The following is a 12,564-nucleotide window of genomic DNA, read 5'->3' on the forward strand; positions in this document are numbered from 1 at the left end:
GGTGCCTCTAGAAAGCTTTTGGTCTTTTGACCTGTTTAAAAGGGATAGCCTCATGGTTTAGAATTATTCTATTTGGAATTTGTGTCCTGTTGTTAATTTTAAGAATAATTGCTATTATTAAACTTATATCTACTATCTTTAAGATAAGAACTCCACAAGAATAATGGTAACACAACATTTTGAATTGATTTTTAATCCACATAGGATCTTAGATGGACAATTAAAGGACAAGATTGAAAATGATTTGACTGTCTATGCTGAACTCTGCTAGCTTTTATTTCATAGGACTGGATGACTAGCCTTCCTCAGCTTTGGCACACCTATTGTTCAAGTGTGGTCTACAGGCTCCAAAGAAAACCAATTTCTCTCTTACATGAATATGACATACCAGGAATGAACATTCCTAGTGACAGGAGATCACAATGTGAACACATGAGGAAACTGAGAAAATACACTCCAATGGTTAATCTGTGATCCTTTTGAAAAAATATCTTGATCAGAAGGGGGAAATGTGAAAGTTGACATAAGTGGAGCCATTTTAAAATGGAGCTGGAACAGCCATTGCAGAGGAACTGTCTTGTATGGCCTGCTTTATGAACTTTGAATGGAACCAAACCACCCACATTTTATGTCAGCAGGAGTGAGAATTTCTTGTTGACAGGATTGACAAAAGTGAAATTTTACCTATTGATCATTTCACTTGACCAATCAATGAAGTACAAATCTAGCTTTGTTAGTACCAATGAACTCCTTTAAAACCAACTTATCTCATCTTCTTTCCTTTTGACATACCTCCGCTATGCCCACTAGCCAATCTTGAGTATGCGAATTAACCCAACCAATATGGCTACGGTTACAGAGCTGGAGCTAGTGGGAAGTTTGGGTTTACCCTGGTGATGGATGAAGCCAAGTTCCCACCCACCCTGCCTGGCTCTGGCCTCCACTCAAGGCAACAAAGTTTCAACTGTAGAAGATAAATAAATCCCAACCAAGATGGCGGCGGTCATCGAACTGGAGCAAGTAGGAGGCTTGGGTTTTCCCTGGCAATGGAGGAAGCAAAGCTTCTCACCTGCCCTGGCAGGCCCTGGCCTTCACTCAAGGCTAAAAAGTTTCAATTATAGAAGATAAGTAAACCCTAGATACTTGCTTTCAGATGGCTCTACCTTCCGCTCAAGGAGCTGCTGAAAATAAATAAATAAATAAATAAATAAATAAATAAATAAATAAAGGAGGAGCTGGGAGCTTGGGTCGCAAGGGGGCATGGCCAGCCTGCAAATAGCCACCAGCCCCTCACCCAGGCTGACCAAGCCTTACCCCCCTAGTGGGGACCCTTACCCTATGGAGGTGTGGTTGGCCTGCAAACCACCACAGGCCCCTTGCCCAGGCTGCCCCATGCTCCAAGGGAACTCCCACCCTAATCCGCGACACCCAGCCAGCCTCCACCCATGCACTAGGCCTCTATCTAATAATAGGGTAATATGCTAATCAGACTGGGAGACCTTCCAGGAGACCTTCCAGATGTTCCTCTGGATAAAGCCATGGTGGCTGGGCTGAGATAGAGGCAGATAGAGGCCAAGAGGGGAGGGCAGTTGTAGGTGATCAGGCCGGTGGGGGTGGGGCTGTTGGGGGTAAGCAGACCAGCAGGGGGGCCATTAGGGGGTGAGCAGGCCATCAGTGGAGGTCAATTCGAGGTGATCAGGACAATAGGGGTGGCAGTTTGGAGTGAGCAGGACAGCAGGTGGGCAATTAGGGGCAAGCAGGCTAGTGGGAAGGGGATGTGGGGGTGAGCAGGACAGCAGTCAGGGCCATTGGGGGTGAGCAGGCTGGCAGTGGAAGCAGTTGGGGGCTAGCACACTGGCACGGAAGGCAGTTGGGGGTGATCAGGCTGGTGGAGCAGCATTTGGGGTGAACAGGCCCGGCAGGCAGAGTGGTTAGGGGCAATCAGGCAGGCAGGTGAGCAGTTAGGAGCCAGCAGTCCTGGATTGCAAGAGGGATTTCCGATTGCCAATTTAGGCCTGATCCCTGTAAACTGCAGTAGGACATCCTTCCAGGGGTCCCAGATTGGAGAGAGTGCAGGCCGGGCTGAGAGACCCCTCCCTTTGCTATGCATACATTTCGTGCATTGGGCCACTAATGTGTGTGTGTGTGTGTGTGTGTGTGTGTGTGTGTGTGTGTGTGTATAAACCCTAACCTAAAAATATTTTGTTTCTATTGACATTTAGAGAGAGACAGAAACATTGATGTGAGAGAGACACATTGATTGGTTGCCTCCCACACACTCCCCAACCTGGGCGGGGATCAGGCCTCAACTGACATATATGCCCTTGACTGGAATTGAACCCACAATCCTTCAGTCCAAAGGCCTGAGTTCTAACCACTGAGAAAACTGGCTAGGTCAGTATTTTTGAACAAGTATTGTAGTGCTCACACTTGATAATTCAGAACGATTATATTAATCACTTCCTGTGCTGTGCTATAAGGTAGTAAAATTCAGTATTATTGGAGCATTTAGCATTTTTTGATTGTGATGAAATGATCCCTCCTACTGCTACATTCTGAACCTGCTCCTTTGTAATGCTGTCACTGAATCTGTAGCTATTCTTAATTCCCTGCTTCATTTCACCCAAGGCTCTTTGAGTGAAGACTTGAAGGTGATACTCAACTATTTAACAGGACTTTTTCTTGTTGCTTCACTATTTCCCCCCTGTTATTTGGCATTGTTATAATGTTTGCTGGTCTGACAAATGGAGCATTTTTTTGTGCTTGTATTTTTTATTTTAATCCCCTCCTCCTCAAAAAGTGGTAAATAGCCTTTTTAAAAAATGAATTGTATTTTCTTAAAAAGTATCTTCATCTATACATGATGTCTGCATTTTCATAGGAAGACATTGATCAACTATGAGGTGAAAAGTACTTCATTGCAAAAGTGTTTAAAAATTAAAATTTTATGTGCATGCCCATTTTTTATTCAAATGATGAAGCATTTCCAACATGTGGAAGGAACTCACCTATTTTTTATGCAATTGGAGATATATTTAATTGAAACTAATGTTCTACCTATCTATCTATCATCTAAATAGCTTTCAAAGTAGACTTGAGTTTTCCAGTAAGCTTGTTTTTTTAGTCTGTACCCAGTCTTTAGTCATACATCAACCATTTGTTTCCTCAGCCTACTGTGTCTGCACTTATATACAATTTATTTTATCAATGTAGATTATTTTATTGCTCTATACTCTAGTTTCATCCTAAGCAATACAATCCACAAAAAATATCACCTAGAAGCACGAGGTATTTTTTTAGTCCACATCAAAATAAATACACAATCATTAAAATAAAATAAAAATGCCACTCTATCATCTTATATATCCAGTTTATAGCTTTCATTACCTAGCATAACATGAGCAGGAAAGCAGTGTTTTTAGGGCAATTCTACCAAACTAGAAATATACGAAGCTAATTAAGCAACAATACCTTTTGAAAAGAGTCATTTACTTTTACTTTCCAATTATTTTTCAGGTTTGTGGAAGGCATGCTTAACATTTGTTATAATGCCATTGATCGTCATATTGAAAATGGCAAAGGAGATAAGATTGCTATCATCTACGACAGTCCTGTTACAAACACTAAAGCAACCATTACCTATAAAGAAGTCCTGGAGCAGGTAATATCATAAATTTTCTGTATGTTATTTAGAAGTCACAGGGAAATTATTCAAATAGCATACATGATCACTGTATACCCTTTACTAAATCCATTGACATGTTGCCATATTTTTCTTTTGATGCACAGTGGACTTAGAGATGTGTTGACTCTTTCAAAGTGTTTTTATCCTTTAAAGTTGTATTTTACGGAACTGGAAATCCCTAAAAATATGTTTTAAACCTCTCTGGTCTTTGTTTTCCATCTCCACTGTCATCACCTCCATCCAGCTATTCTAATTCTAGCTTTTCTACTACGGAGGCTGTCTCCTAACTTCCTTATTACCACGTCTGCTCATGTCAGATCTTCACCTAAACCAACACCAGAGATTTTTTTTCTTCTAAGAAACAACCTATTTCTTTACTCCACTTAGAATTTTTCCCCTAAAGATTATTGTTACCCAGGAAGTAAAATATGGACTGCTGTGATGTATCAGATATGTTGGATTCTGATCACAGCATCCCTCAGAGTTTTATTTCCCAACGTTTGTGGCCATGAACACAACTGTATTTTCACCCTGGGTGTCCTCTTCCTCCCTCCGGCACTCCTGGCCTTTTCCAGCTCTTTGCCTGCGCTCATTCCTTTCCCCTATTGATTCTTTTGTAGTTTTTCCCACCTGTGTAGTTCTTAGATGAATCGTGATATTGACAGATGAGTTCTGAGACTCTCTTTGAACATTAGGGTAGAGATGAGGTTTCAAAGGCAATCATAACAGTGTCTGGGTATTGTGGACTGAGGGAGAGTTATTTTAGCTCTGTGGGGCATTTATTTATATCTGATTTAAAGGGAAATAGTGGTGTAGGGCAGGGTACCTCAATCTTGACACTATTGACATTTTAGACCAGATAATTCTTTGTGTGGGTGCTGTTATGGACATTGTAGGATGTTTAGCATCCCATTTTCTACTCATTAGATGTCAGCAGCACCGCTCGCCTGCTATGATGATCATGAAGAACTCCAAATGCTGCTAAATGTCCGCTGGCTGGCAAAATCACCACTAGTTAACAATTACTGGTTGAACAGTCTGTTATGCCAGGGTTTTCAAGCATTTATTTTAAATTAAGGCTCTTTGAATCACATTTTCTTCTTTTGCCTTTTTTTTTTTTTTTTTTTTAACCTATTTAGGGTTTCCATTCAGTTTTTAGAAAGTTTGCTCAACTTTCCCTGACTCTGAAATTACATCCTTTTGTGTCCACAATGTTCCTGTGTAGCCTTCTAAAAGAATTCAAGAAAGGCAACTGATACAAAACAATGAACTCCCCATTCTGACTTGTTGCTAACCGGCAAGAGAAAATAAACAGAAGCCAGTTTTGCTCAGTCTGGGTGACAATCCCAGCTTCAACTGATTTAAAAAACATGGAGGCATTCATTGAAAGGGAAGAACCAGACACAGAAAAATGACACACCGAAAGGTAGAAGGGGGCAGCATGGAGAGTTGAGAGCCCACAAATTGTCTAGAAATTAGAGTTGCTTACTTCAATTAATTTCCTTCTGGACTGACAGAGTAGGAATTGGGGCCCTGCCTCCCTTTAGTACTCATACGTGGGGAATTCCAATCTGATAAGAAGTGATAGCCCAAGACAGAACAAACAAAATAGTTCTGAAAATACACTATTGGATACTTTAGATTGGTCTCTAAGCTGGGACTGTGTATTTTCTGAATAAATTATACAGAGAAAGAGCTTCTCTCAGGGCTGAGGAGGATATGCATGCCATTACCAAATGACTTCGTTATTACATGAGGCCCTGCCTTAACAATTCAGCATCAGTTTCCTGATAACCTGTTATATTTCATATTTTATTTTAGGTTTTCATTTTTAGCTTATAGAGAAGGTTTATTCTTTGTCTCAAAACTTATTCCTCTTTAGGCATATTGCCACACTCCCGTTTTATATTATTAGGCCTTACATACTAGTAAATCTTAATTGGTATACAGATTAGAAAACTAATTTACATATTAGAAAAAATGTTATCTATATCAACATATTATAATTGATATTTAGCCAAACATCAGAGTCAAAGAAAAAGCTTCAGAGAAACCTAAAAACAGAAGAGTTAAATAATGGTGATGGTTCTTCTCATTTTCTGTTTTCTTTTTAACCAGTGACTACATGTGTATGATGAATACTTGTCCACATTTGTCTTAGAAGCTGTTTTGCTCACTCATCTTGATTTTCTAATATGAAGTGTAGCTTCAGACCCTTCTGCGGTTTGTACTGGTTTATTGGTTTCAGTTCAGCTTGTCATCGAGTACTTAAAAGGTCTGTTTCTGTCTCCTGCTGACAGCCTCTGAGTCCCCAGGCTTTGTTTCTCCAAACACTGAAGGAGGATCTGCTAGGCAAGAGGGACACATTATGCTGCATTGCTGATCACCAGTTCCTGGTTGCCCGAGGCCTTTATTTCATTAAGTAGAGCAAACAAAGAAGGATTTAATGGGTAATGCCCTTGCGAACAAACGAAAAGAAGAGCCTTTGCATTCTACTTGTTTTAATCTCCCCTCTCATTTCTACTGGGAGCTTCTGGCTAGGTAAAACTGTACCTAGTATTTCTTATTTAATTAGTGAACCAAATAATTTAAGGCTAAATTGGTTTAGTGACATGAAAGAACTGAAGATTTTACAGAATGGTTTAGCATTAGAGCTTCTTCCAAAATTGCCATCTTTATGTAGATCTGATAATGTAAATAATCCTTTTAAGATATTTATAGAGAGATTTGAGCCTGGTTTAAGATTCAATATTTATTCAACAAATATTTATTTTATATACCAAACCCTGTTAGGAGCATACAATACCAGGTAAATGGACCCGTTCCTTATTTTCAAGGAGTTACAATAGCATGTAAACATAGTAAAGCATATGATGGGGGTAGTGTTATATTCTGTGGGAACACATGGGAAAACCCTCAGCTCAGCCAGGAATTCATAGTGTTGGTATGGCAAGAACAGCACCAGGTGTGAGACCAGTGGGGTAAGATAGGACCTGGGTTCAGCAACCTCATTACTTGAGTTCTGGCTAAGAAAGAATTCAGAGCCAAGACCCAAACTATAGAAGATTTATTTAAAATATCACATAAGTGGGAGAAATGAGTGGTAGAAGAAATGAGCTCAGGAAACAAGTGACAGAGGCAAAAGAAGGGTCCTTGGGGCTTATGAGAGAGGAAAGTAAAGGTAACGTGCCTGGGGGGAGTTGAAGGGGATTAGGAGGGGAAATGCCTGGGGTGGGGCAGCTCCTGGGAGGAGAGAGTACTAGGTCCTCTGTCCTAAGGGTTTTGAGGGTGAGATTTTAGGGGAGGTCCCGGGAGAGAATCTCAATAGAATATACAGCAATTTTCCAAGTGTGTCCCTTCAGGATCGGGGTCTCCACTGATTGGTCAGCACCAGGGCAGGGGGTCATTATTCATTACAGCTGGTCCTAATCTTAGCCTTGGGGTCCCTTGTCTGGGGGTCATTATTCATTACAGCTGGTCCTGATCTTAGCCTTGGGGTCCCTTGTCTGGGTTTGTTGCTTTTCTGGCTCTGTAACTGAAACACAACTGAGGCCTATCTGTTATCTCTAGGAAAGAAAGGTCAGAGGATCCAAACCCCATGACCAGCGATATGCTAGGGGAGGGAAGGTTAACCAGGGGGTGAGGTTCTTGTTTTTCCAGTTTTGCCCGTTGCTTGGCCCCCAGGGCTTTCCGCCCTGGTGATGTTCTGTACCTGGCCCATCATCCGTGCTCAGCTTATGTCTAACTGCCTACCATAATAGGACACAGAAATGCTTTCTGAAAGAGTCAATACCTAACATTAGCACAGAGGACCAAAAGTGGGAAGGGAGAACTTGGGGAGGAGTTCTTGCAGCTGAAGGAGCAGGACACACAAGGATACTCAGGGCAGAGAAAGCCTGGTGCCCACCGTGGATTTGGTGGAAAGTGCAGCTCAAGTGATTTTAGGGAGAGAGAAGCCTGGAGTGAGCCAGACTGGAGGACTGAGAGTACCACACTCTGAATTTGCACTTTATCCTGAGGGCAGTGGAGAGAAAAGAACAAAATCCAACTCTGTGACCTGTGGTTCATTGTGACCTGGATCCTGTGGCCACTCACTCCTGTGGCCATCACGCTGTACTGCACTGCCCAGCTGCCCTGCTTCCTACTGCCAGCTCTTCTGGCCGGCTGCATTCCCCCTGAGCGCCTTTGTACTTCCCTGCCATCTGCTGGAAGTAGGTGAGTGTCATTTTCTCTTTTAGGATGTAAGTTCCATGAGGGCAGGGATTTTTGTCTTGTTCACAGGAACAGTGCTTGGTACATTGTAAACATTTGTTGAATGATGAAGGAATGGAAGAATGAAATACCATTTGAGATTTCTAAGTGACTCTAGTTTCCATTATTGCAGAAACTTCTTATCTTTAAATTGTATCAGTAATAGAACTTGATCTTTTCAAGTAAATACTAACTTCTTAATATCTGAAAAAGATTTAGTTTTTTTTTTAAATATTTGGCTTAGAAATTCAGGAGGAATATTTCCTCTCGGTATTCCAGGAGATGGATAAATGTTTGTTCTGTCCTTTTCCTAACTCTGTTCAAGTTAGTAGCTATATCAACTCTCAGTAAAATAAAAGGTGTGAGTGTGTGAAAGTTTCTTTGTATGTATTTGCATATTTCATATATAGTGTTTATCATGTTTAGAAATTCCTACATTGAATTTAATTTGTTCAACTCTAATTTTATTTCAAATTTACCTTTGTACCTGGTAAAAATTTTTTTATTTATAGCAATACAATTGTACATTTTTTACACTTTTATTCACTAAAGAACACAATCCCCTAAAGGGCATTTGATATTTAAAAAAAAAAAAAAATGTATGCAGGAGAATTTGATAAAGCCCAGTGTGTGCTAAATTTTCCTGATTTAATTTAATCTGAAAGTGTCTGCTATCTCACTGAAAGTAATTTTTGGAAATATAATTACAGCAGTGGTTGAATTATGAAGGTTGAATAATTTAGAGGAGACAATTACTCTGAAATCTAGGCTCATGTCCCATGAGAAGTCCTCCTTCCAATCTCTGCCCTTTGGGATTCTCTCTTCAAAGTGTGGATTCCATTGTCTCAGAAATATGTCAGGGTGAGGTGATATCATAGCCTTTTGTCTGTCACAGCATCAGTACTTCCTCAAGTAAAAACCTAAAACACAAAATCTAGACAATGCAGAAAATCAGTCCTGCTGGTGGTTGCCTTGTTGAGGGGATAGGACACAACAGTGCCCATTACCAGTTTCCTTTCCTTAAACTTCCTAAAAAAGTAATAACAACTTCATTTGTGTAACTGTCAGCTCCACTGAAAACTATCTCTGTACGGTAAATCACCCTTTTTATGCTTGGCATATAGGTGGGTGACGCTAGTGTAAAACTGAACTCTTGGAGTGGTTAATGCATGATTTTTCCTAACATGTGATTTGTAAAAACCTTTTATTGAAATGTAACATACATTCAGATTAGTGCATAGATTATAAGGGCAAAGCTTATAGATTTTCACAAATAAAACATGTGCATGCAAGGAGATCTGTCACATAACCAGAGACAGAATATGCCCAGCCCCCTAGAATCCCTTATCATGCTTCCCCTTAGTCATTCCCCCCTCACACCCTCACATGATTATATCTAGACATTAAAAGACCATCTATGATGAGGCTTACCTGTTTTGAACTTTTGAATCTATATATATAAAAGACTAATATTCAAAGTGTCCCCTTGGGAGTTGAACTGGGGGACTGGGGATTCAATCACTTGCTATGAAGGGTGCTGACCACCAGGGGCAGCACAGAACATGGTTGGCAATTGGCAGTGGTGGTGGGTGCTGAGGGAGCGAGGGATGCAGGAGATGGGGAACTGTGCGGTGGCAGTGTGTGGGTGGAGAGGGAAGGAGGAGGTGGGGAACCTGATCAACCCTGATTGCTGGCCAGGCCTAGGGACCCTACCCTTGCACAAATTCAATGCATTGGGCCTCTAGTAAATTGAATAATAGAACATGCTTTTTTGCATCTGGCTTTTTTTCACTCAACAATTTGTTTATGAGATCCTTTTATCTCATTGCAAGGGGTTGTAGTTTGGTCATTTGGGTAGTGACTAGTTTTGGGCTATGACAAATGCTGCTGCTGTATATATGTTTGTGCACTGACTTTTGTGATGAAATGTATGTATTTGTTTGGGACTGTCCTCAGGAGTTAGATGGCTGGTTGATGGAATGTGTATGTGTTCAGTTTGAGTAGATAGTGTCTTAACAGTCTTCCAGAGTGGTTGTACATCCCACTTCTGGTATATGAGCATGCTGGTTGTCACACTTAGCATTTGGAATCCCAAGTCTTAATTTTGGCCTTCCTGATGAATGTGTAGTGATATTGCATTATGTTATTACTAGCGGCCTGGTACACTAATTTGGTCCCTCAGCCAGGCATGCAGGATTGCGCCAAAACCGGTTCTCCTACATCCCCTGAGGGGTCTTGGATTGTGAGAGGACACAGGCCAGGCCAAGGGACCCCATCAGTGCATGGTCAGGGCTGGAGAGGCTCTGACCAGTAGGTTAGCTTGCTTCTGGGATTGGGAAAATTGGGACTTCAGCGTGTCTGGCCTGTCATGCTCAGTCCCAATCGTCCCGATTTCAGAAACAAGCTAACCTACCAGTCAGAGCGTCTACCCCCTGGTGGTCAGTGCATGTCATAGCAAATGATTGAACAAAGTTAGCATATCATTAGAATATTATGCTTTGATTGGTTGAATGGATGACTGGACACTTAGCATATTAGGTTTTATTATATAGGATTTTTTAAAGAATATTTCGTTGATTTTCAGAGAGAGTGAAAGGGAGAGGAAGAACAAAACATCAATGAGAGCTAACATCCACCTGTTGCCTCCTGCATGCTACATACATGGGATAGAGCCTGCAATCAGGGCTCTTCATCAAGAGTCAAACCAGAAACCCCTGGTGCACTGGACTGTGCTCAGTCAACTGAACCACATTAACCAGGGCTGTGTTGTGGTTTTAAATTGCTTTTCCCTAATGTCTAGTGAACTTGAGCTCCATTCCCTTTGCTGCTTGGCCATTTTTGTTGCACTTTTCTCCAGAGCCTATTCAGATATTTTGACTATTCATTCTTCTGTGGCATTATCACCATCTTATCACCATCTGTGCAAAGCTGTGGTGGCACAATCCTCTTCCGCCTCTGCAGCAGCACTACAGAGCAGTGGCAGCAGGCACAGCAGGGCAGGGATGAATGGGAATGGGGCAGTGCCTGGCCCAGGCTGGAGCTCCTCTCCGGCCACCTGCCACTTTGCACACTACTACATCCTTCAGGGGATATCGGACTGCCAGCCCCAAACCAGCAGTCCGACATCCCCCAAGGGGTCCCAGATTGCGAGAGGATGCAGGCCTGGCCGAAGGACCCCACTGGTGCACAAAGCCATGCACTGGGCCTCTAGTATAATATAAGTGAAAATACAATGTAATCAAAGAAAAATATTAAGGTTAGCGAGTGATGTGGGCTGCCATGTTATCTAAGTTTGTAGAACACTTCTTGTCTCTGAGGAGAAGAGACAGTGACATAGTGATGCCTGGAGAGAACCATGTGAAGATCTGAGTGAATGGCCTGTCAGGCAGAAGTCTGGAAGCAAGAATAGACAGGTCACTGAGGAGAACCAGGAGGTTGGCTGTGGGAGGAGAGTGGCGGAAGATGAGGTAGGGAGAGTGTCCAGGAGAAGGGTCATGTTGGGCCTTGCAGGCCATGGTAAAGATTATACCTCATTCTAGATATAGTGGAAAGCTCCATGTTGTTAAATAAATCATTTTGGCTTCTCTGAAGAAAAAAAAAAAGACTGTAGTGGGCAAGATTGGGAACCAGGAGATAACTAAGGTCCAGGAGAAAAACAAATAGGCATTACTTAGTTTAAACCCCCCTAACAATAGCCACATTTGCTGATCTGTAGGCAATTAAAGAGTAGGGTGTGGCTTGTGCCATGTGGGAGCTATTTCATGTATGTATGCTACCTGGCATCTCTGACTGCACCTACTGGGTTTGAAAAGAGTCTGATTCTCCCTGTCATAGAGCAGCCACTGTAAATGCCCTACTTGCTCCCTGTCTTTCGAGGTGTTTCTCATGTTGCACTCCAAGGAAAGGTTTCTACATAATTTTTACAAATAATCCTGGGAAAAGTGCTTTAGTTCTCTTTTTTTCAGTTATACTACATAGTAAAGAGGAAATATGCTAATTGACTCTCATACCATCACAAAGATTGTGGCGCCCACAGCTAATAAGGAGGGAATATGCTAATTGACTGCACTGCCCTCAAAGATGGCAGCACCCATCACCAATAAAGAGGGAATATGCTAATTGACTGCCATGCCCTTAAAGATGGCGGTGCCCACAGCCACAAGATGACAGTGCCTAGTCCCCTCAGCCCCGCCAGGGTGGCAGGTGTGCAACAAGTCCTGTGCACCTGCCTGCGGAGTCTGCAGTTCCCTCAGTCCCCAAGCTGCCCAGGGCTGGCTCAAGGTGCAGGTAAGTCTTGTATATTGGCTTCCCTGTCACCCAGGGCAGGCCTGAGGCTCAGGTAACCAGGGCCAGCAGAAGTTTGCATTGCTGGCAGTGGCAGCAGCAGAGATGTGAAGGGGCATCGCCTTCCCCTGCTCACTGAGTTGCCTCCCACCTCTGAGGGCTTCTGGGCTGTGAAGGGGAAGGCTGGCCTGAGGGACCCCCACTCCAGTGCATGAGTTTTCTTGCACTGGGCCTCTAGTATTACATAAAAAATCTACTTGGGTGATTTTCATAGTTTAAAATTGCCCAATAACTGACATCATTTAAAAAAAAAATCTTAGCCGGGACCGGTTTGGCTCAGTGGA

The 12,564-nt window shown here is 42.2% G+C and overlaps 1 protein-coding gene across 1 annotated transcript in view; it reads left to right on the top strand.

The window, feature by feature from the left end:
• ACSS3 (acyl-CoA synthetase short chain family member 3) overlaps positions 1-12,564 on the top strand; it is a 158,604-nt gene that overhangs the window by 28,548 nt on the left and 117,492 nt on the right. Inside the window, exon 2 of the mRNA XM_036456557.2 lies at positions 3,517-3,661. Within this exon, the coding sequence (XP_036312450.1) occupies positions 3,517-3,661 (145 nt within the window). The remainder of the gene's footprint in view (positions 1-3,516; positions 3,662-12,564) is intronic.

Source organism: Pipistrellus kuhlii, unplaced genomic scaffold, assembly GCF_014108245.1.
Source record: "Pipistrellus kuhlii isolate mPipKuh1 unplaced genomic scaffold, mPipKuh1.p scaffold_m20_p_3, whole genome shotgun sequence".
Taxonomy (NCBI): domain Eukaryota; kingdom Metazoa; phylum Chordata; class Mammalia; order Chiroptera; family Vespertilionidae; genus Pipistrellus; species Pipistrellus kuhlii.